This window comes from Athene cunicularia (assembly GCF_003259725.1).
Source record: "Athene cunicularia isolate RWA chromosome 14 unlocalized genomic scaffold, athCun1 chr14_part1, whole genome shotgun sequence".
NCBI lineage: Eukaryota > Metazoa > Chordata > Aves > Strigiformes > Strigidae > Athene > Athene cunicularia.
Genome location: NW_020799118.1, coordinates 4,236,542 through 4,256,796, shown reverse-complemented (window position 1 = coordinate 4,256,796; position 20,255 = coordinate 4,236,542). Strand labels below are relative to the sequence as shown.

Here is a 20,255-nt window from a genome sequence, read left to right as displayed (position 1 = left end):
GTTTGCTGCCCGCGGGCGGCCGAGCGGGGCCGGTGACGCCTCCGAGACGGGCCCTGCCTTGCCCGGGGGGGGGCAGCGACCGTCCCGTCGCTGCAGGCCCGAACCGCGGGTTCCGCGGGTGCGGGAGGAGGCGGGAGGGAGCTTTCTGCTTCTGCCCCTCCTCTCCTTTGGCGCAGAGGCCGAGGGGTGAAGAATTTTTGCACCCGCAGAAGCCTTTGTTCCAGGAAAACTGGAAGAATGTTCTTAGGTGCAAAACCTTGTTTTTATTTTTTCCTGTTGTAAGTGAAGTTTCGGGTTTGTCTTTTAGAAAACCAACAATCTTTGCTTTGCTGGGAAAAGGCATGTTCGTAAGCGGTCTGAGGATCCTAGTTGCACTGTGGGTTTGTATTTTCATACTGCTTGTAATTTTTAAATTTTTATTCTTTACCAACTTGCATGATTACCTCTTTGTCTGGATGAAAAGATAGTAATTCAGTAGTAAGCAGGAGCCACATGGTGGAGAGCATAAGCGTATTTTGGTTTTGTAGTGCCTGAGGCGAAAATTGTGTAGTTTTTGATCGCTTTTAACATATCGTGACTGGTAGGTAGGGGATCTGTGCTGGTGTTTTCCTTAAGAAACTAGATACAGACATCTGAGAGAGTACAGTAGGATCGTTGAGCAAAGAGGTTTATAGTTTTCATAAGCTTGGAACAATCTCAAACTCTTCTCATTTGTGCATTTTCTGAAATACTAGCAAAGAGTAATTACCAGTAAATAACGGAGCTCAGTCCTTCACTGAGATGGCAAGCAGATAGGTCCAGATCAGTACTTTATAATTCTGAAGCATATGACTTTGTGGATCTAATTTTTACTTTTTTTTTCTTTTAAATATTGGCCAGCAGTGTCTATTATTGACAGGTCTTAGTAATGTTTTTTCTATATGTTTGGAAAGAATAGTAATACAGTAAATTAGATAATTACGTTATACTGTTTTTATATTCTCTGATGGAATTTTCTAATGATACTTCTTTTGATTGGTGTTTTACTAAAATCTTGATTAAATATACTGTCAAAATCATCTGAATTAAAGTGAGGTTTTTGTTTCACTTTCATGTGTTGTGTAACACAGGAAAAGAAAATACAGGGAGATTGAGCTCACCATTTACATATAGAATCTGATTTTGATTGTAGTTTGCAATTAATGTGTTTTGAAAACGTAGAAGACCATGTTTCATTCTGGGGAGAGCTAAGTTAGTTTAAAAGTTTAAAACCATGAGAGCAACAAATGAATTACAATGATAAATTAGACTGCTTGCAATTCTAAAGTTCTGTAGTAACTTTTTTCTTAATGAGGTTTAACTTGCTTTGCAGAAGTAATGCCTTACCTGATTTGAAAATCTGAGAGAGCTTTCCGTTTTCATAAGGCATAAATGAAAATGGAAGAAGATGAGACTCTACAAGGTGAAACGGAGAGGGCGGAAGTTGAGACACAGGCTACTCCTGAGATCGCTCGGCGGGTATCAGTTAGTGAGTTCCTCTGCCACTGCTGTTATGACATTCTGGTCAATCCCACCACCCTGAACTGTGGGCACAGTTTCTGTAGACACTGCCTAGCCTTGTGGTGGGTATCGTCCAAGAAGAATGAATGCCCTGAATGCAGAGAAAAATGGGAAGGATTCCCCAAAGTCAACATCCTCCTCAGGTGACTGTACTACACCATTTTTTGATTTTTAAAACTACTGAAATTAGTTGTCTGGTTTTTTGAGTTTGCTGTAGATTTTTGTAGTTTATCGGTAATCTGAACTGTTGTAAGGACGTTTAAATCCTGAAATCTTTCATGTTCTGCACTCATACCGAACTGTTCAAGCACATTTTTCTGCATGGAACTGAGGGGTGGGTAGGTTGGCTTTGGTTTGGGTTTGGTTTTTTTTTTTTCCCCTCTTCTGAATTTTTTGGGTGATGGAGAGGAGGAATTCTTGTTTAGTATTGAGACACTTGTATCTTTTAATACAACTGGTTGTTTCCTAATAATTCTGAGTTAGAATGATCTTTGATAATTGTGTAATTACTCCTGTAATAGGAATTATTTGTAGGAAGAAATGTGATCTTATTGCAGAACAAAGCCAGAAATATCAATTTGCTGTCTTGAATTACCCACAAGTTCTTGTGTTAATCTTAGGCTAATAATATTTTAATAAATATTTAATAAATAGGTGGTAGGATTGATGGTAAACTTTTATGTTGTCTTTTGTTGAGCATTTTTGAATAATCAGGGCTTGCCAGTAGCACACACAATTCTAGTTTTTTATAAACCCGAGGATTTTTTTGTTTCTTAATGTCTTATTTTAACTTCCTATCTTTAAAAGCAAAGGAAAACGTTAGGAAGTAATTGATTTAAATTTAACTTTACAAAGTATTAATAACTAATGGTTTTTTGCTTTCAAAGATTACAGTCTTTACTAGAGGCTGGAAAACAAAACCCCCAAAATTAGTCCTTTTTCTGAATGTTAAGCCTCAGTGGTTCTAGTACCATGACAAATATTTTTCCCAATAGGGATGTTATTGAAAAGCTATTTTCTGATGCCATTGAACAAAGAAAAGAAGATATTCAACAAAACAGTGATGTAGCACGCAGCTTAGCAACCTTCCAAAAATATGGGAATGACCAGATCCCTACAGTTCCGAACACAGGAAGAATTAATCCTCGAGGAGGAGGGTTTTTCTCAGGCGTTCTGACAGCTTTAACTTGTGTAGCAGTAAGTTTCATCTGGTTGGTTTTCCATATTTACTTCATTAAGCATGCAATCAAATATACTTAAATTACATACACATAAAAAAGATCATCAGCACAGAAGAGACTTCAGCTGAGCCGAGTAACTAATGTAGCATTCAGAGTTGCCTGTCGGGAACTACAATTGCAATATACAGCAAACGGAAGTTAGACAGATTGGGTGAAACTTCAAGATCCTTTCTTAAAACCTGAATATTCTAGGGCCCATAAAACAGATGATTCTACGTGTCAAGCCCTTTAATGTGTGTTTACTTATATCATTAATGTATTTGCTTTGCAGGTAAAGGATCTCTTTTTCTTTTCTTTTTTTTTTTTTTAATCTACCTATAGGTAGTTCTACTTGGATACCACTGGAGTAGCAGAGAATTTGAAGAAGATCTTCTTGTCCACAAGCCTGTTGCTAAATGGACTGCTGAGGAAGTGATACTTTGGCTAGAGCAGCTGGGCCCATGGGCTTCACATTACAAAGAAAGATTTTTACTGGAGAAGGTGAATGGAAGGTGAGAGGCTTAATTGTCAAGAACAGCTGACATTTGATTGGACTATTGGATAGCTTTCAGTAGGAATGGGCTATTGTGAAATGACCATATTTCTTTCCATAGATTGTGGGAATATTCTATTGATGTATCAGAATAAAATTCAGGAGAAGTTTTAATACTTGTAGTTGAAAACTTTAGTACTAAGCAAGCTAATGGAAAATTTTCTAAGAACTTTCTTAAATGCTGTCAATGCAGACTGAAATGATACTGAAAGTAAAATTCTACTGTGTATTTTCCACCTCTCCCACCTTTTCTTTCTTGCGAAAATAATCATATGCTATATGCATTGTTGCATTCCACCCAAGAGCTCTAGGTTTGATTTCAGGAGACCAGACTAGATCTGTGAAGTACTGAAGAACTGTGTCCAGTAATAGCCAACAAGCTGATAAATTTGCATGCTGAAAGCAGGCAAGAGAAAACTTGAAAAGAAGGATATTTAAAACCCAGGCTCTGAGACGCAGTTGATTCAGAACACTTGATATGGAATGTAGTCCAAAAGGTGATACCTTCTATCAGTAGCTTATTGTTTCAGTGTGTAATTGTTAATTTGTAAGTCATACCTTTTTGGTGAAGAGGCGGTGTTTACCTTCTGCATTCTTCTGCTTTTGTAGACTCCTTCTAACACTGACAGAGGAGGATTTCACAAAAGAGCCTTACAGTATAGAGAACAGTAACCATAGAAAAGCTATTGTGGCAGAACTGGAATGTGTGAAAACTTTAGGTGTTAAACCACCACAGAACCTTTGGGAATATAAGGTAAACTTTATATAAAATCTGTCATGTATATTAAGTATTTTTAAAATAATATATGTAAAAGAAAATTATCTTAAAGCCAGGAGGAGCGTTAGGGATGTAGAATTACCCTTGTAAAAACTTCTCAGTTCAATGAACTGTTGTATTTGAAAAATGATCCTTTGAAAAATGATTGTCAGAAAAATCTAAGAATTGGCATGTCTCTTTCATTTTACTATTTCATTGTTTGAAACTTGATAATTTGATACCTTTCAGGCAGTAAATCCAGGAAAATCACTCTTTCTTCTCTATGCACTGAAGAGTTCTCCAAGGCTCAGTATGTTATACCTTTATTTGTTTGATTATGCAGAAGCTTTCCTACCTTTCATCCACACAATTTGCCCTACACAAGAAGATAAGTATGAAGATACTCTCACAAAACTACTAGTAAGTGTTCAAAACATTAAATGTGCTACTTGCTGTAGTTATAAGCATTTTAAGACTGACAGCATAAGAATATGATATAATTATTCACCATTTCATCTCTTTACAACTTTTTAAAAAGAATAAAACTACAAAAGAAGTGGTTTCTTGATTTTATTGTATGTGATCACCAGAGCTGGGACCATTACCTTTTATTAAGATTGATTTAAGGCTTTTGATACTTCAAATCTGTGAAACGGATTTTTTTTGAAGTTCACATGACCATAGAAAGGCTGTTCCTTCAAAGTACCTGTATTTTAACAAATGGCATTATAAGGTCTGGCTGTCTGTGATGTTTTATTCTAATCTAATGGAAATTACTGGGTATAATGGAAATTACACTGGTATATGGAAATTACTGGTATTATCTACCAGAAAATATAGTAAAGATAAATTGCTGCTTTCAATGTATGAAAAAACAGTTTTTCAATAAAAGAGTAGGGGAAATAAGCCAGTATTGTGTGTGATTTAATAGGAAATTGATTCACAGTCTTTTTATCCTTATTTACAGGACCTTAAAGATCCTTCTTGGAAACAGTGGAGAGAATTCATTGTGAAGTATTTATTTTTGCCATACCAGTTGATAGCTGAATTTGCTTGGGATTGGCTGGATGTGCACTACTGGACATCAAGATTTATAATTGTAAATGCCATGTTGCTCTCTGTTCTGGAATTGTTCTCCTTTTGGAGGCTCTGGTCAAGAAGAGAATTGAAGTAAGTCTTATGGAGCTTCTTGAAGGGGATAGGAAGTACATGGCCTTATAAATAGAAAGTAACAGTCTTGCTATTTCACAGTTGATCACAGAAATGACAATGTCTAACCACAACTCTGAGGTTAATAAGAACATGTGAATCTGAACCTGCACATATACTGTACTCACTCTTTAATATCTTTATTTCTGTGAGTACTTGAAAGGGTTTCTTACAGCTGGTTTTACTGATCAGATGTACCAAATGTAGTAACAGAAATAAGCATGTTCTTAACCATCGGATAAATGTTAACTTTTACCTTGAGAATTGCCCTTTATGATAACGGGTATTAGCTGTCAGCTGAGAACTGAATACGTAAGAATTTTGTCATTATATGCTTACAATATAGTCATTCAAGGGTGAGTCTTCAGGATCATAAATAAGTTTAGTTACACTAATACTATTTCTGATAGGTGATCAGAATTGCTGTTTCCAGTTACTGTTTTAGTTTTAATTCAAGCATATTGATATTACTTTATAATTGCTGTGATCTTTTATTTATAGTTTTTAAAACTTACATAGGATAAATTCTTGTGTTGGAGTGCTGGGTTTTCGCTGTCTCTGCAGCAGCTAGGGGGCAGAACCTGACCAAGGGAGAGCAGGGGATCCGGAAATAATCTGTGAGGAATGGGGAGTTTGACCACTTTAACTTGCTGTGCTTTGTGGTCTGAATAAATTGACTTAATGCTTCTTCATCTAAAATCTAGTATTACTGTATTTTAAGAAAGTTTTTCCGGAGTGCAAAATGATGTTTTACAGGTACCTGAGTAATTACTAAACAATTTGAGGATGCAGCACATAGTAGCTTTTCGTAGAATGGATAAAAACAAAACGGGAATTTCCTCTAAGCCTCTCCCTTTCCTTTTTCACAGGACTATTCCTCAAAGAATGTGGAGGCATTTCTGGAAAGTCTCAACCCAGGGTCTTTTTGTTGCCATTTTTTGGCCTTTTATTCCTCAGTTTGTTTGCAATTGTTTGTTTTACTGGGCCTTGTACTTTAACCCAATTATAAACATTGATCTTGTTGTTAAAGAAGTAAGGCGTTTGGAAACACAAGTGCAGTGACTGGCGTTGGAACTTTTGAGCTGTTTAGCTTCTAAAAATGGACATTTTGAAATAGGCTTTGCTTTTCTTCTTCATATATGTGGGAGTGAAAGTGGTGGATTATGTTAACTTAAACATACAAAAAAGCCTTAAGGTAAGTTACTCTTGAACCAGCTGATTCCAAATCTGAGGATGGGCTTTATTATATGAAAGGAATTTTCTATTAAAAAAAACCCCAAACCCACCACTAAAAGCATTCCTGATTTAACAATGTAAAACTGACACAGTCATATCACCCTATTTTTGAACAAATCAAACTTACCTATTCTGTCTTGAGCATTCTGGTTATTTTCAAGCCTGCCTTAAAAATAGTGTCTTCTGAACATCTGCAGTGATGATTTTTTTTTTTTTTTAAAAAAAAAACCAAACAACTTAGCAGTGTGTTCCTCAACTGAAGTTTGCCAAAGGAAAGATCTTCCTGGATAGGCTTGATACTGAAAATACTTCAGTGTTTCCAGTCTACTTTACATGTAAAGATGTGATTGTCAAATACACAGTCTCACAGGAGAGTTTGTTCTAAAATTCCCGCTGTTGAAGGCGCAAAGACTGCTTGAGTTTTCTTGTCTTTTGGAAAATGTGGTGATTGCCATTTAAATTTTTTTTTATTCAGATCAGTTAGACTTCATCAATAGCTTCTGTAATGTGCTCCTCTTGAAGTCTGTTGCTAATTCTTAAATTCAAGATTATCTCTTAAAAAAGGATTATTTTGGAAAAGTGACCTGACACTGTAATTACATCTTGCTGCAATATAATGTGTGTACCTAGGTCTGTAAGCGAATATTGACAGGAAAATTATTTTGTGTAAATGGGATTGCCATTTGTTAGTGTATGTTTTTTGACTGAAGCAAAAGTTAGATTTTTCAGGAGCTTTGTCCCTTTGCGTTCTACATTGGTTTGTTTGGGTTTTTTTCATTTGTATCATTAGTATAAACTTTACATTTACCTATGAATGTTGTTAAAGATTAAAGATCTCTTTTGAAATCTTCATCCTTCCTAAAGAAGTGCGCTTTTTTTTTTTTTTTTAATATATATTGAAGTACTTGTCATTAGCTTTGACTTATGCGGGGCTACAGAGTGCACCTTTAAGTAAGTTGAGGTGGGTGAAAGTAGACATCAAATACTCCTGATCTTAAACTGTTAAAAATGGAAGTTATGAAGAAGTGTATTATTCAGCAATTCATGTTACTGATTTCTCTTCCTAAAAGGTTTCAAAAAACTATGAAGTGACTCTTAACTAAAACCATCTTTACCTCCTTATGAGGTATATACACTTCTGGACTTTGCAGACTCACAGTGTCCAAGACCCAGTGCTTATGGGAAAGGCAGTTGGTCACAGCGACTGATACTTTTTTCATGTATCTGTCTTGGTGATGGTTTGCATTTTCACTTTTAAATCTGGCTCTGAAGTTTTAAGGGTAGAACTGCTCCCTATGCCCACAGGAAACTCAAGATGTACATACAGTAAGGAGCCTGAATCATATCAAATCAACAACTTTTTAGAAAACTGTATTTAAAAAGTAAATGCTAGAAAAAAAATAATTATATTAGGCATTTTTTAATATAGGTAGGACTACTTAAGGTGAAAGATGCAGAAGTTAAATTAGGCTACATAGTAAGTGTTTAATACAGATGAGAGGGCTCTTTGTAGTGACGCTGTCACTTGCATTTCTTCCAGTCAGTTCAAAGTTAACAAATGTTAAGGTAAATGTTTGCGTAAAAGTTTGATTTGTATCTTGGAGGCAGCGGAGAGGGGATGAAAACTTTAGCGAATGATACTATGAATCTGAAAAATCTGTGAATCTGAATAGAAACAAAATTAAGTCAGTTACTCCTTCAAACAGGTAAATTCCTGTTCAGTCAATAAAAGCTTACACAGAACTAATGAATTTGCTTTTAGTCTGTGCACTGCAGAAGGTAAATAAGGGGATAAATGTTTACTTTGGCCATTCTGGGATGGAGAGGCTGAGGCAGCAAGAAGAAGGATCAAGAAAGGGGAAAATAATTCGTTGTCACTACTGTGACAAAAAAAAAAGTCATTTTAGATTTAAATACATAAGGAGTTTTCATAAAGACTGATGCTGTATATCTAATGCCTACACAAAGGCTGAATCTCACCACACATAAAGTCTGGCCACAAAAGGTATTTTGTATGATAGGGAGCTTTAGAAAAACATTTGGCAGCTTCACGGTCACATTCACATGCCATTTTTTGACATTTGTCCTCTAGTGATTCTGAAAGAAAACACAGTAAGTTTGATGTTAGTCTGAAGAAATTAAAAATACCAAATGGAATACTAAAAATTGCTACCTCGTGTTCCATATTTGGCATATAAATGGCTCTTATATTTTAAGTGCAATAGGAACTATACTGAGCTTTAGTTAAGACATTTTTCTCAGGTTCTTTAGGCAGAGCTCCATGTGAGGACATCTTAGCAACAGCGAATATACAGGCATGGTCTGGTTTAGAGATAGTTGATAATCAGTGGAACTGTCTTGGCAGATGAAAATATGATACTTGGATAAAGATTTAAATACTCTTCTTCATGTTCTTTAATAAAGGAACTCTGATAACTGATTCCCCTTTAGAAAGTGGTGTGTGACCCTCTCTGTCCCTTCTGTTGCTCTAGTGAAACTTGAGTTTGGGAAGATATTTTCCATTTCACATATGCTTTAATCTACTAAAGGATGTAGCATCAAAATCATGTATGTGAAATAAGGGATGGAGAGATGTTCCATGTTCAGCTTAAATCACCCACTTTTTTTATCAAGGCATTCACTAAGAAGTAAACTGTGTTTTAAGTACAATAAAATCCATGTCTGGTTATATTGTTTTAGAATCACAGACTGGTTTGGGTTGGAAGGGACCTTAAAGACCATCCAGTTCCACCCCCCTGCCATGGGCAGGGACACCTTCCACCAGCCCAGGTTGCCCAAAGCCCCGTCCAACCTGGCCTGGAACCCTTCCAGGGAGGGGGCAGCCACAGCTTCTCTGGGCAACCTGTCAGTGTCTCACCACCCTCACAGGGAAGAATTTCTTCCTTAGATCTAATGTAAATCTGCCTGCTTTCAGTTTAAAACTGTTACACCTGGTCCTATCCCTACACCCCCTGATCAACAATCCCTCCCCCCTTTCCTGTAGCCCCTTTAAGTACTGGGAGGCTGCTCTAAGGTCTCCCCGGAGCCTTCTCTTCTCCAGCTGAACACCCCCAACTCTCTCAGCCTGTCCTCACAGGGGGGTGCTCCAGCCCCTGATCATGTTTGTGGCCTCCTCTGGACCTGCTCAAGCAGGTCTGTGTCCTTATACTGGGGGCCCCAGAGCTGGAGACAGCACTGCAGGGGGGGTCTCACAGAAGCAGAGTAGTTTTATGATTGTAACTTAGCAGGTTTCTTGGCATGAATGTTTCTTCTTGGCATGAACATTTTTTTCTACAGCAATATATTTTGGTTTTATTGTGCCAACCCAGAAATATATGGTTTTTTGCTTAGCTGACTCTCTGCTTGAGATTTGTCTACAAGCAGAGCATGTGTTCAGTTTTGTGAATGAACCCAAATTCTGCTATGAAATGGAAGTGTTCTCAATGTATGTGTGTTGACACTGCAACTAGCTACCCTAAAAACTACTCGATGGCATAACCAGCATAAACAACACGATAGAATAAAAACCCCCAAACATTAACTGAGAACTATTCCGTCTCTGTTTATTGCTCCAAGCTTAATCGCCTCCATGGTACACAGGGACTTTGTTTCAACTTTGTTGATCACATGCCTACTATCTTGGCCAGTATTCTAAAATATTGTCAGCTTCTGGACTGGAACAAGAGCAGAACCTTTATAGCCAAATATAGGTGGACTGCAACTTGACAATTAAATAGTTTGAGAGAGAAAATGCTTAGTACTTCTGGACCCAAGAGGAAATATGCAAGTAGAGATTCTGCAAAGGTAGGCACTTGGGCAAAGTAAAGGCTGAATGGAAAGGAGGAAAGGAAATAGTATCAATCATTTGATTTCAAGTCAGGCAAATTCTAAACTGAGTTGTGAAACAAGAAGTTTTTTTGTTTTCTCTGACTGGCCTACTGTGTTGCCTTTATAAATTATGGTAGTCAGAAACTCAGACTTGTAAATAAATTCATGTAAGGGTCTGCATTTTTGTGGTGCAAATGATAACCAGTTCTCAACCTGCTTTGCATACTAGGTTGTAGCATAAAATTACATGTGAAATAACAAAAAAAACCCCAAACAAAAAAAGTCCAAAACCTGACAACAAGAAGAAAAAACCCTGTAAATTTTGGGGGCTTGTGAGAAGTTATAGTTTCAAAAAGTCTTTGAAGTATATTGGAAAATATTTGCTTAAACTTTGGGAGTTGCGAAGAAATCATGTAAAAAAGAATGCTGCTTTTTCCTGTTAAACATCTTTTGTTTGTTTCTTTGAGATCTCTTTGTCCTTCTCTTCTATACTACAGCATGACACGTATATTACATTCAATTTTGGAGCAATCAAACAAAAATTTTTCTGTAAATATTTTCAAATTAATATTTTATGGCTCATAAACATGATACTTCCATAAATAACCATACTGATCAAATATTTTATTATCTCAGTGTTTGAAATTCTAAGTTGTAATTGTGAATTCATTCATAAATTGCAGCCACTAGTAGTGGGCTCTGCAACCAATCAGTGGTATGCCAGAAACTTGTCCATCATAAATTTGTAAATGGTGTGAAATAACTTTCTGCTAAGTATAATATTTTTAAACAGTTGCAGTTTTCTTGCCTCCTGTTTGTAGTTATTTTCCAGGTGGAGACCTGCAGGGAGTAGCATAACATGGGTTCCTCAAGTATGCAGATGCCGAGTAAAAAGAGGGGGTTTTTTGGTAGTGTTTTCTGAAAGGGTAATAGAAATATATAGATCAGAATTTTGTTTGTTTATGTATGTCAGTACATGGGGATTAAGAGGAAACTGCATTCATTGGGTTATCATAGCTGTGCTTCCTGGAAGCACAGCTTATCCTGGCAAAAAAAGTCACAAAAGGAAGGATGGTAAAGTAAGAATTTTACAGTTAATTAAGAAAATATCTTTCTATTAAGTCAATGAGACAATCCATAGAAGTTTTAAAAACAAAATCAAACCCCAAAAGCTCACCAAAAAAAACCCAACTAGAACTGTTGACTCACCACACACAGCAGCATTGTCATCACATTCCCAGTAGTAATTTTCTGTCTTTGGGTGACAACCTGCTTGTTCTGCCTTCCCATAGCAGCAGTCATGGTTAAAGCAGCACCTGGGAGTAACAGAAACGCCTTAATTGCCTTAATTCATGCTGTGGTGATTTATGATCACATAATGTGGATGGTTTTTATCAGCATGTTTGTGCAGGCTGTGAAATAATAAAACAGTCAACATACGTGAATGTTCAAACAGTTACCTGCTTGGGAATCTAAACAGGGTAATTGTTTTAAGAGATCACCTGGAAAAAATTAGTACTCTTTTCATGTAATCAGTGATGAGGAAAAGGTCTGGTACACATTGATCTAACTGAACTTCCTCATAGATGAAAATACAAGGAATCCTTAAAGCATTTTCTGTTTTAAATACAATAAAATGTTATGTGGGTGTGCTTCTCTCCTACCCCTTCCAAGAAAAAGATTAAATGCCAGAATAGTCTGTGGGATAATAAATGATGTATTTTCCTGCCAGTTACTGATGCTGTTGTAACAGTTAACAGGGAAGAGACAAGATTTGTTAGGCCATAGCAGACTATTAGAAATGTCATCTTTTAGCAAAGTCCTTAGATGGTGGCAGAAAGGCTGAGAGCAGGTGAAATGTTCAGTAATGCATAGGCATGGGTGCTGTTTAATGCCATAATATAAGCAAAACTCTTTGTTCACTCTCATGAGAAAATTTGGAAAATTGCCTAAAATGACCATTTCAGAATTGTTCTTGTCATAATCAGGGCAATGAATTAATAGAGTTTCTATTACACTGTGGCACTGAACTGTACAGGTAAAGCATTCTTTTCTGGTGGAGTTGTTGCAAGCCCAGAACAGCAAGTAGAGGAGGTAATAAGGACCTGAAATTAGATAGCTTGTAAATATTTGCTGCAAATGTTTTTACTTAGGGGAAGAACAGGGTGTATCTGTGAGCTCTTTGCATTCAGCCATTGAGTTTCCTCCTGGTAGCCTGAAACCATCATGTTACAGTAGGTACATGATGTCTAGATGGTATTTAGATTGCCTGAGGAATTTGTGTCTGCAATAGAAAAAGTTAATGCTGTGAGCTCTCACCTGCAATTACTTTTTTTTTTTATTCCCCCCTATGCTTATTAAACAATTACTTGGTAATTCCATGCAACTCGCCATTTAAAGATCATGTGGTACGTAACAGTTAAACAGCACATGCTCCTGAAGTAGCTTAATACATCAATTTCAGGCATAGAAATAAAAAAAAGTAAAATTCTAATGAGTCTTTGTAGCAGTACTAAGGTAAATAAACAAGGGAATACAGCTTTTGCCGTAGTGCCATCTATCTTCACGTGTTTACAAAAATTTTTAGAATTACTTTCGTCCTCTTTTTAAGTGTTTTAAATAAAAAAATAGATGCTTAAGGATTTTGTATTTTATCTTATGAAAGCAATATATCATTGCCTCCATTTGAAAGTTTATTTTTGTAAGTGGCAGGCAAAAATCTAAATTACAATAACTATTATTTGAATAATTCTATTACAGATCTTCTTACTTCAGATTAAGTATTTCTGTGTTTTCACTTAACTTGTTTGCGGGCATAATTCTGAAAGTAAACAGCCCACAACGTAGCTCAAAACTTTTAAGAAATCAAACTTGGTAAGAATGTTTGTCGCTTATTCAACATGTGCAATTCTTGATTCTGTTAAATGTGGTAAAGTGCGCTCACTCTGGCTTGTTCTTACCATTCTGTAGATATTAAAACCCAGACCACAAATACCTAACTGTGTTTTGTGAAGAAACAGCTTCCTGCTACTGTGTGACTTTTACAAATGAAGAAATGCCCTCCAGTGAAAGACTGCCAAACTGCAGATTCTCCATCATTATCTTTTAAGTATACAGATGACCAGAACTAATCATAGTCCCTTCTTTTTGCATGTAATTGCTACTTTAATGACTGGGAATACATTCTACAAAGTTGTCTTTAAAATAACAGATTACACATCCAAAAACTTGAATCATGTAGGCAAAAGTTTCTACAAGTTTTAGGTCTAATCATGACTAGAATCTTTACACACACATAAAAAAAAACCAAAAAACACCCAACAAACAACCAGAGTAGAAATTTCCATAGATTCTACCCTAGATATGAGTATCAGACATACCTTTTAATTTACAGTATATCTGATAAGTCAGAATTTGAGATGTCCCATATGATGGGGAAATGTATCGTTATAATGATAAACTTGAAAATATAAAACCTCTAACTACTGTAAACAGCAAATCATCTTTCTGTCAGCTAATGTTCAATTACAAATGAAATTGATGGTAGTTGATATGCTGAGATTTAGTACTAAATACAAAAGTCTGTTTTTAGAATGATTTTGGTAACAATTCATAATTACTTTTATTCAAGTTATTTTTCAACAGGTTGAATTTTGCATAATTTTCTATGTATTATTTTGAATACTAATAAAATAGGATGGATGGTAGTAGAATCAAAAGATTTTTCCACTGCAATTATTTGTATTTTAAATTTTTTTTTTTACTTTTCTGGATAGCTTGAATGTTTGAGCTTTAAAGCTTCTCCAGGAAGACTTTAGTTCTTCATCTGTTGGCCAAACAGCAACAGCAAAACAACTCAACTGTACTGTGAATCCAGTATTAATGCAATGAGAGTTTGAGCTAGAGGCAAGTAGGACTCCTATAGATCTACAGTAACACAATTGTAATGCTTCAGAGTTTCTTAGCAGTCTGAGGTGTGTTTAAATTCAGTTCCCTCACTGATGTTAAATAGGCCTAATTAATATTTTAGTCCTTTTACTCTGTCATCTGCATACATTCAGCACTTAATTACTCAGATAAATAGTTACTCTTACCAGTCTACTCTGTCCTTGGGCCATCCTCTTCCTCCCAGACCACAGTAGCATCCGTAACGTAGGTAGGCAAAAGGAGATCGTCCTGTAGTACATCTAATGGCTCCAGCTAATTCAATAACTCCTCTTCGATTTCTAAAGTGGGCTTCCCCTTCATATACTGTGGAAGAAAAACTTTTTTATTGAATCAAACATGCAGATTCAAAATCGTTTGCGCTTTTTAAAAACTTTGATAATGAATGTCAGTACTTGAGAATTATAGTTTTCCTTTTGACACTCTGAGGCCACACTGCTTGACCCAGTCCCTTTCACCCCGATCTGTAGTGAGCGGAATACTGAACAACGTTCTGAATAGCTGCAGTGGTTTCCTCCCATCAAGGCAGCGTATCCAGTCTTAAAACTGGCAAGGGCTAGCACACGTTCTGTGGGCTAGGTCCACTAATCTGCTAAAATTAGATGCCGGAAGCGCTGCAGTATTTTCTCCTAACATGCAGTTTTGCCCATGTTATTACTTTGTAGAATGTAATGCTTTACGTTTGAACAAGTATGTCCTCTATGATGGGGTTCTGGTTTTCCTAACTTTTAGACAAAGAAGCCAAATAACTGGTGGGGGTGGTGGGGTGGGTGTAGAGCAGGGAAACGGGTGGGTACTTGGGAGTAATTTCCAGGGAAATGAAAAGAGTTGCTTAATTATCTTCTGTTTCATTTTGTTCGGGTTTTGTTGTTGTTTAAGGAATTGTCACCATTATTTCTCCAGAACAACACTGTATTTAGAAACTTTAACTGTCCTGTGTCAGTACTAGAGCAGTAGGTCCAGGGCAGCAGGTAAATGTTGAGACCAGATGACTTTTTAGGGCTTCGTGTCACCCTTCAGATTGAGCTAACGGATCAAAGACCCTTAATGGTAATGGGCAGCATTTCCTTACAGTGCAGGCTCTAAGCTATATGCAGCAATTCTTAAGAAGCTGGATGAGTACAAAACAAATTAGTGGAAGGCTGCTGGTAAGAGTTGTCTTGCTAATTAAGCTAATGATTTGTTTTGGTATGAGGAGAACAGTTTATGAACCTTAAATCCGAGTACTGGATACAGTTTGGGAAAGACATTAAGATTTAATAACTGATAATAGGTGTGAGAGAGCAGAAAAAATATTTAGACTTTGTTATTGAAGGTTTTGATAGGTATTTTCCTACAGAATATGATTATACAGTTTGTATATAGTCTTTATAATCGTATAATCTATTATAATATACTAACTAATAGACTATTATAAATTATAATTATTATCATCTCTTATAATAGATCATACTATAATCAGTTAATGGAAGATCTGCTAGAAAAATATTTTTCCCAACACAGTTGAGTAACTTGAAATGTGTGGGATGCTGGTGACCTTCAGCACTTGTAATTTCATGAAACAAAGGGATTTAAACATCTTGTGAAATCACCTCATTAAGAAATAGATTTGATTTGTAGGTGAGAATGGTAAAAAAAGCTTTAGAAAGAATGTTTGGAGCTAATCCTTACTTATGAAAATAGTTAGGCTGCCTAAGTTAGTTCTTTAGTTCTTTTCTGACGGGCAACTACTCCGAGATCTTTGTGGGCACGTGATCTGGGGAGAGGAGAGGGTGTTGAAACAAGAGGCTGAAACATGCACGTGCATCTTTGGCCACTGATTAAAAGCAGTCACATCTTGAGGAGTTAAAAAAGCCTCCTGGGCCATGTAGTCACTTGCAGTTTCATTTTAAAACTGTTCCATTGGCACTAAAACTTCTTTGCCAAGATAGTGAACAGTATCTATTGTGTCATGGCTCCTGTTCCAGGATATTTTCTCCTGTTTAGTTCTGTAGGTTTTCTGGTAAAAAGATCCTCTCACGCTTTCCCAAGGGGTCCGTAAGGTGCACTGGGTGGACTCCCTGGAACCTGTAGTTCTAGGTGTCAAAATAACAGTCATGCTGTGGAACTGACACATGATCATCTCCCATGCCGTTGCAGCTTTGGGTAGCAGAAGCATCCGTTTGAGTATAACCAGATTCTTATCTTTATGGTAGCATTGAAAGTGTTATCTTCACTGTCAGTACAGGTTCAGTAAATTCCCAGCTGAAAAAAAAAAAAAAAAACGCAGCGAGGTTGCAGCGTTACAAATGACAACTGTTTAGTAAGATTTGGCTAGACTCTTGTAGCTAGCCAGTCATGTCTGAAGGAACCACGTTAGTGGTTAATGGCAAACCTGGGTTTGCTCTGCTTGACATTAGGATTCTGAAGAATTCCCTTAAGAAAGTGAAGAATTTTCGCATGTATCTCAGCTCCTGGCATCTGGGGAAGGATGGTGTAGGGGAGCTACGAGACAGGAAGTAGAAACTAAGAATTTATAAGTCGTATTCCTGATTTCATCAGAGACATGTTTGCTAGCTTTGGACAAATCCCAGTCCCTTGATTTAAATCCATGTAAAGTGGAAGTGATAAACTGTCTGCTCCCTTGAGGAGCTCAAGTATTAATCTTGAAAATGTGCCATGTAACTTAAAGGACATGAACTTTTTATCCTTGCAGTTTGTGTTACAGCATCTGGACATCCAGGTGTAAACCAATAGTGTACTCTACTGTAGAGACTCTGAATATGACTGAAGGAAAAGTCTGTCCCCGCCAGCTTCTTAACCTGACTTTAATAGACGTGACAAAAGATCATCCTAGAACGCAGAGAACTATGCAAACAAAAAGAGTATCACTGTGATGATGTAATGCATTAGCAACATAATAAATTTTCCAAAGTATTTTATCAGAACTTCTGTGGAATACAAAGTGACATTCTGCGTATTTCCAAATGTTTCAAGGTTAAGGTATGTTTTTTAAAATTTCTGTGTGATTATTTTGTTTTCACAAAGACATTTATCTTTATGGACAAGTGTATTCCTATAGGTTTGATTATGCATTCCTGAAAATGTAGTGTTGTTGCTCTATGTCGTCTGGTTTTTGTTTCTGTCATGCAGATTGTGTGCAGCTCTATCAAACACAGTATCGTGGGTGGGGAAAAGGGAGGGAACAGATTGTGTTTATTTTAATTTCATTGCTTTATAATATGTATGAAAAAATCAAAACCATACTGTTTTGATATCTACAGGTCACAGGAAATAAGTACAACTAAGTGCTCAAAAATTAAAATTTACAGTTAGACAATTGAGTCTAGTCTTACGGCTTTTAATACTATTGTAATTTCCAGTGTTTACTGCACAATAGGAGTTGGAATTTTGTTACAGTTTCAACTGTGGTCATTCTTGAAAGAAAACTTTAAAGACATATTTGGGAGAAGAAAAAAAAATTAAAGAGATTAGTCCCTCAGCAAACTCAGATTTAACTGGATGTGATGTAGCTGCTTTGGAAGTAAAGGTTGAAGGGAAACCAAAACCATACAAATCCTAAGCCTACTTGAGGCACCATAAAAAAGCAGATGGGGAAGAAAAAACCCCAGAGAAATCTATGTGATTGCACTGACTTAAGCCAGAGAGATCAAAAGCCACGGCGTGACTTTCTGAAGACTGGAACTAAGTAAACACTAAAGACAACCTGAGAGAAAGTAACAGTAATCACATTGTATTTGTGCTTGATTTTAAAACTGTAATTCCTGTTGTCCAAATTGGAGCCCTGCCATGTTTGGAGAGTTTGAACTTCATCAGACTGTCTTGGTTTGTTGCCTGTGTAAGATCTTGTGAGTTCAGACTGTGCTGAATGCTCTACATTATGATGTCTTTGCAAGGTGTTTTCCACTATACCTTCCTACTCTCCTTTCTTCTTAGTTTTCCGAATAGCCTACAATAGTATTTAAAAATCCAGTCCCTTAAATTTCCATATGTATAGAGGAAAAAGAAACATTTTAGAAACGTGTGACATTATTGTGAAAAGTCCTATTTTCCATAACATCGTGCTCTTTGCAATGGGCACAACACAGACATAATAATTATTTTTGCAGATATATAATTATATTTTTATTGAGAAGCACAGCTTTGCATAATTATAATATATAACTACATTAATCATTAGCAACTAATACAGTCCATGATGTTTTTTGAGGTTTAAAAGAAATCTTAAGCCATTCTTTCAAAGACTGAGGCTACAAAAACATTTTTGGATGTTAAGTATGTGTAAGATTTCCTACAGTGATATTTCCTTCGTACAGTCATAGTGCTCCACTAGTTCAGAATTTGAAACTTGGGAATGCATCTCCAGGATCGTGCCAGAAGTGGAAACATTTGAACTGTATGCATTATAGAACCTTTTTAAAAATTTTTGCTAAGGTTTTTTCCTCTTGGATGGTTTCGTAAGCCATCAGGAATGGCCTTTTTTGCCTCATCTTGTTGCCCTGACTACTGATGTGCTATCACTGCACACTGTGGTCACATGTAAATTTTTTTTTTTAAAGAATAAATTTGCCTGTTTTGATACTGAGGACCAAGCATTGAGAAACAGGTGAGTTGCATTTCCCCTCCTCCTCACTGCATAGGGAATGGGTGATCCTGATGCCTGACTTGGAGCTCTCGGCCTGGAGCCAGGCTCTCTGCAATGATCACTCTAGGCTGGCAGAAGCAGTAAAACAGTCTTTCACTGTTTTCTTTAATGTTCTTGCTGAGGTTTGTGCCGTGCAAAGGATGAAGTCTGGAGGATGATCAAAATGCAGGAGGAATAATAGGGGCATCCTGAGGTCAGGGAGTAGAACTGGGGCAGTGACCTTGGTGGGACCTTAACTCGGCCCCATTATGCAAGCACCTTACCTTATGGTCTTTTAACCCTGCCCCTGCCTGTTTCATTCTGTGCACAGAATAAAAGAATCAGTTGAGGCTCCTGTCCTTAGGATCTGTCTGTTTGCAGGATTTGATTTGATGAATTTGCAAGCTGTGTAGGAATGTATAAAGAAAATTGCAAGAACTAATAAGAGAATCTCTTAAGGCAACTGAATGCTACTCTGGAAAACTGGACTTTATTCTTGCAGCTGTCAGAAGGGTTCAGCATGAGGTTAGTTTAATTTTAAAAATATACCTATTGATGTTTACTCATAGTGTGCTCCTAGCCTGCTGACTATCCTAGGGTTGGAGTACCAAACTACTGCAATACTCCTGAGAGCCAAGCTTTGAGTAGTTGCAAGTTTCACGTAATTTTACGTGGTCGTAGGTAAAATCGGGTTCTGTGTCACTAGGGATAGTGGATGCTTTTCTGTCAGCCACCCACCTATCTGAAAAAGCGGGACGATAATACAGTTTCACAGGAGCGTGAAAGAAGTGCATTTAGATACTATACTGATGAATACCTCAGAAAAGATGAATACCTCAGAAAAGATGAATACCTCAGAAAACCTATGAGGAAATGGACTGTGAATTATTACAACTGGTCTTTAATACTGGTCTTTAATAAATAGGACAGAGGAGACCAGAAAAAAAAAATATTTGCAAAGTGAGTAGTCGGCTCTGCTCAGGTATGAGGCAGGGGTCCTTTAATTACATTCTCGCATCATAACTTGTTCATAAAGACTGACTCATTTTGTCAGAATGACCCGGTTAGGGTTTTGCAGGCGATCTCAGTTCTAGCAGTTCCCGGCTTTTGAACTGCTTCGTACCCGGGGTGCTCCGAGCCAGCGCTCTCACAGCCCCGCAAGCGCGTGGGTCAGCGGATGGCCGTGTGGAAGGATGCTGGTTACCCACGCGATCTGCTGTCCGATTCTAAGCACCGAACACTTAAGCACACTGACACGCTGCTCCCGCACCCGCTGCTCGGGCCCTTCGCCGGGGTGAGAGGTTCGGCCCGAGCGCGGCGGCCGGGCTCCGGCAGCGCCCGTTC

General features: G+C 37.2%; 2 protein-coding genes across 8 annotated transcripts in view; one reads left to right on the top strand and one right to left on the bottom strand.

The window, feature by feature from the left end:
* Positions 1-6,552, top strand: part of BFAR (bifunctional apoptosis regulator) — a 10,735-nt gene extending 4,183 nt beyond the window's left edge. For 3 of the 7 annotated variants that reach the window (XM_026858820.1, XM_026858819.1, XM_026858821.1), the window contains exons 2-8: positions 1,352-1,682; positions 2,535-2,736; positions 3,102-3,271; positions 3,922-4,066; positions 4,319-4,489; positions 5,037-5,239; positions 6,148-6,552. In XM_026858820.1, coding sequence (XP_026714621.1) covers positions 1,411-1,682; positions 2,535-2,736; positions 3,102-3,271; positions 3,922-4,066; positions 4,319-4,489; positions 5,037-5,239; positions 6,148-6,340 — 1,356 coding nt within the window. In that variant the 5' untranslated portion in view covers positions 1,352-1,410 and the 3' untranslated portion in view covers positions 6,341-6,552. Of the gene's footprint in view, positions 1-105; positions 381-1,351; positions 1,683-2,534; positions 2,737-3,101; positions 3,272-3,921; positions 4,067-4,318; positions 4,490-5,036; positions 5,240-6,147 lie in introns of those variants that run through there. The other 4 variants (XM_026858818.1, XM_026858822.1, XM_026858816.1 and 1 more) reach the window with 4 other exon arrangements.
* Positions 6,553-6,745: 193 nt separating this feature from the next.
* PLA2G10 (phospholipase A2 group X) overlaps positions 6,746-20,255 on the bottom strand; it is a 19,707-nt gene continuing 6,197 nt past the window's right edge. Inside the window, exons 3-5 of the mRNA XM_026858824.1 lie at positions 14,437-14,593; positions 11,552-11,658; positions 6,746-8,611 (exon numbers count right to left, since the gene is read on the bottom strand). Coding sequence (XP_026714625.1) covers positions 8,466-8,611; positions 11,552-11,658; positions 14,437-14,593 — 410 coding nt within the window. The 3' untranslated portion in view covers positions 6,746-8,465. The remainder of the gene's footprint in view (positions 8,612-11,551; positions 11,659-14,436; positions 14,594-20,255) is intronic.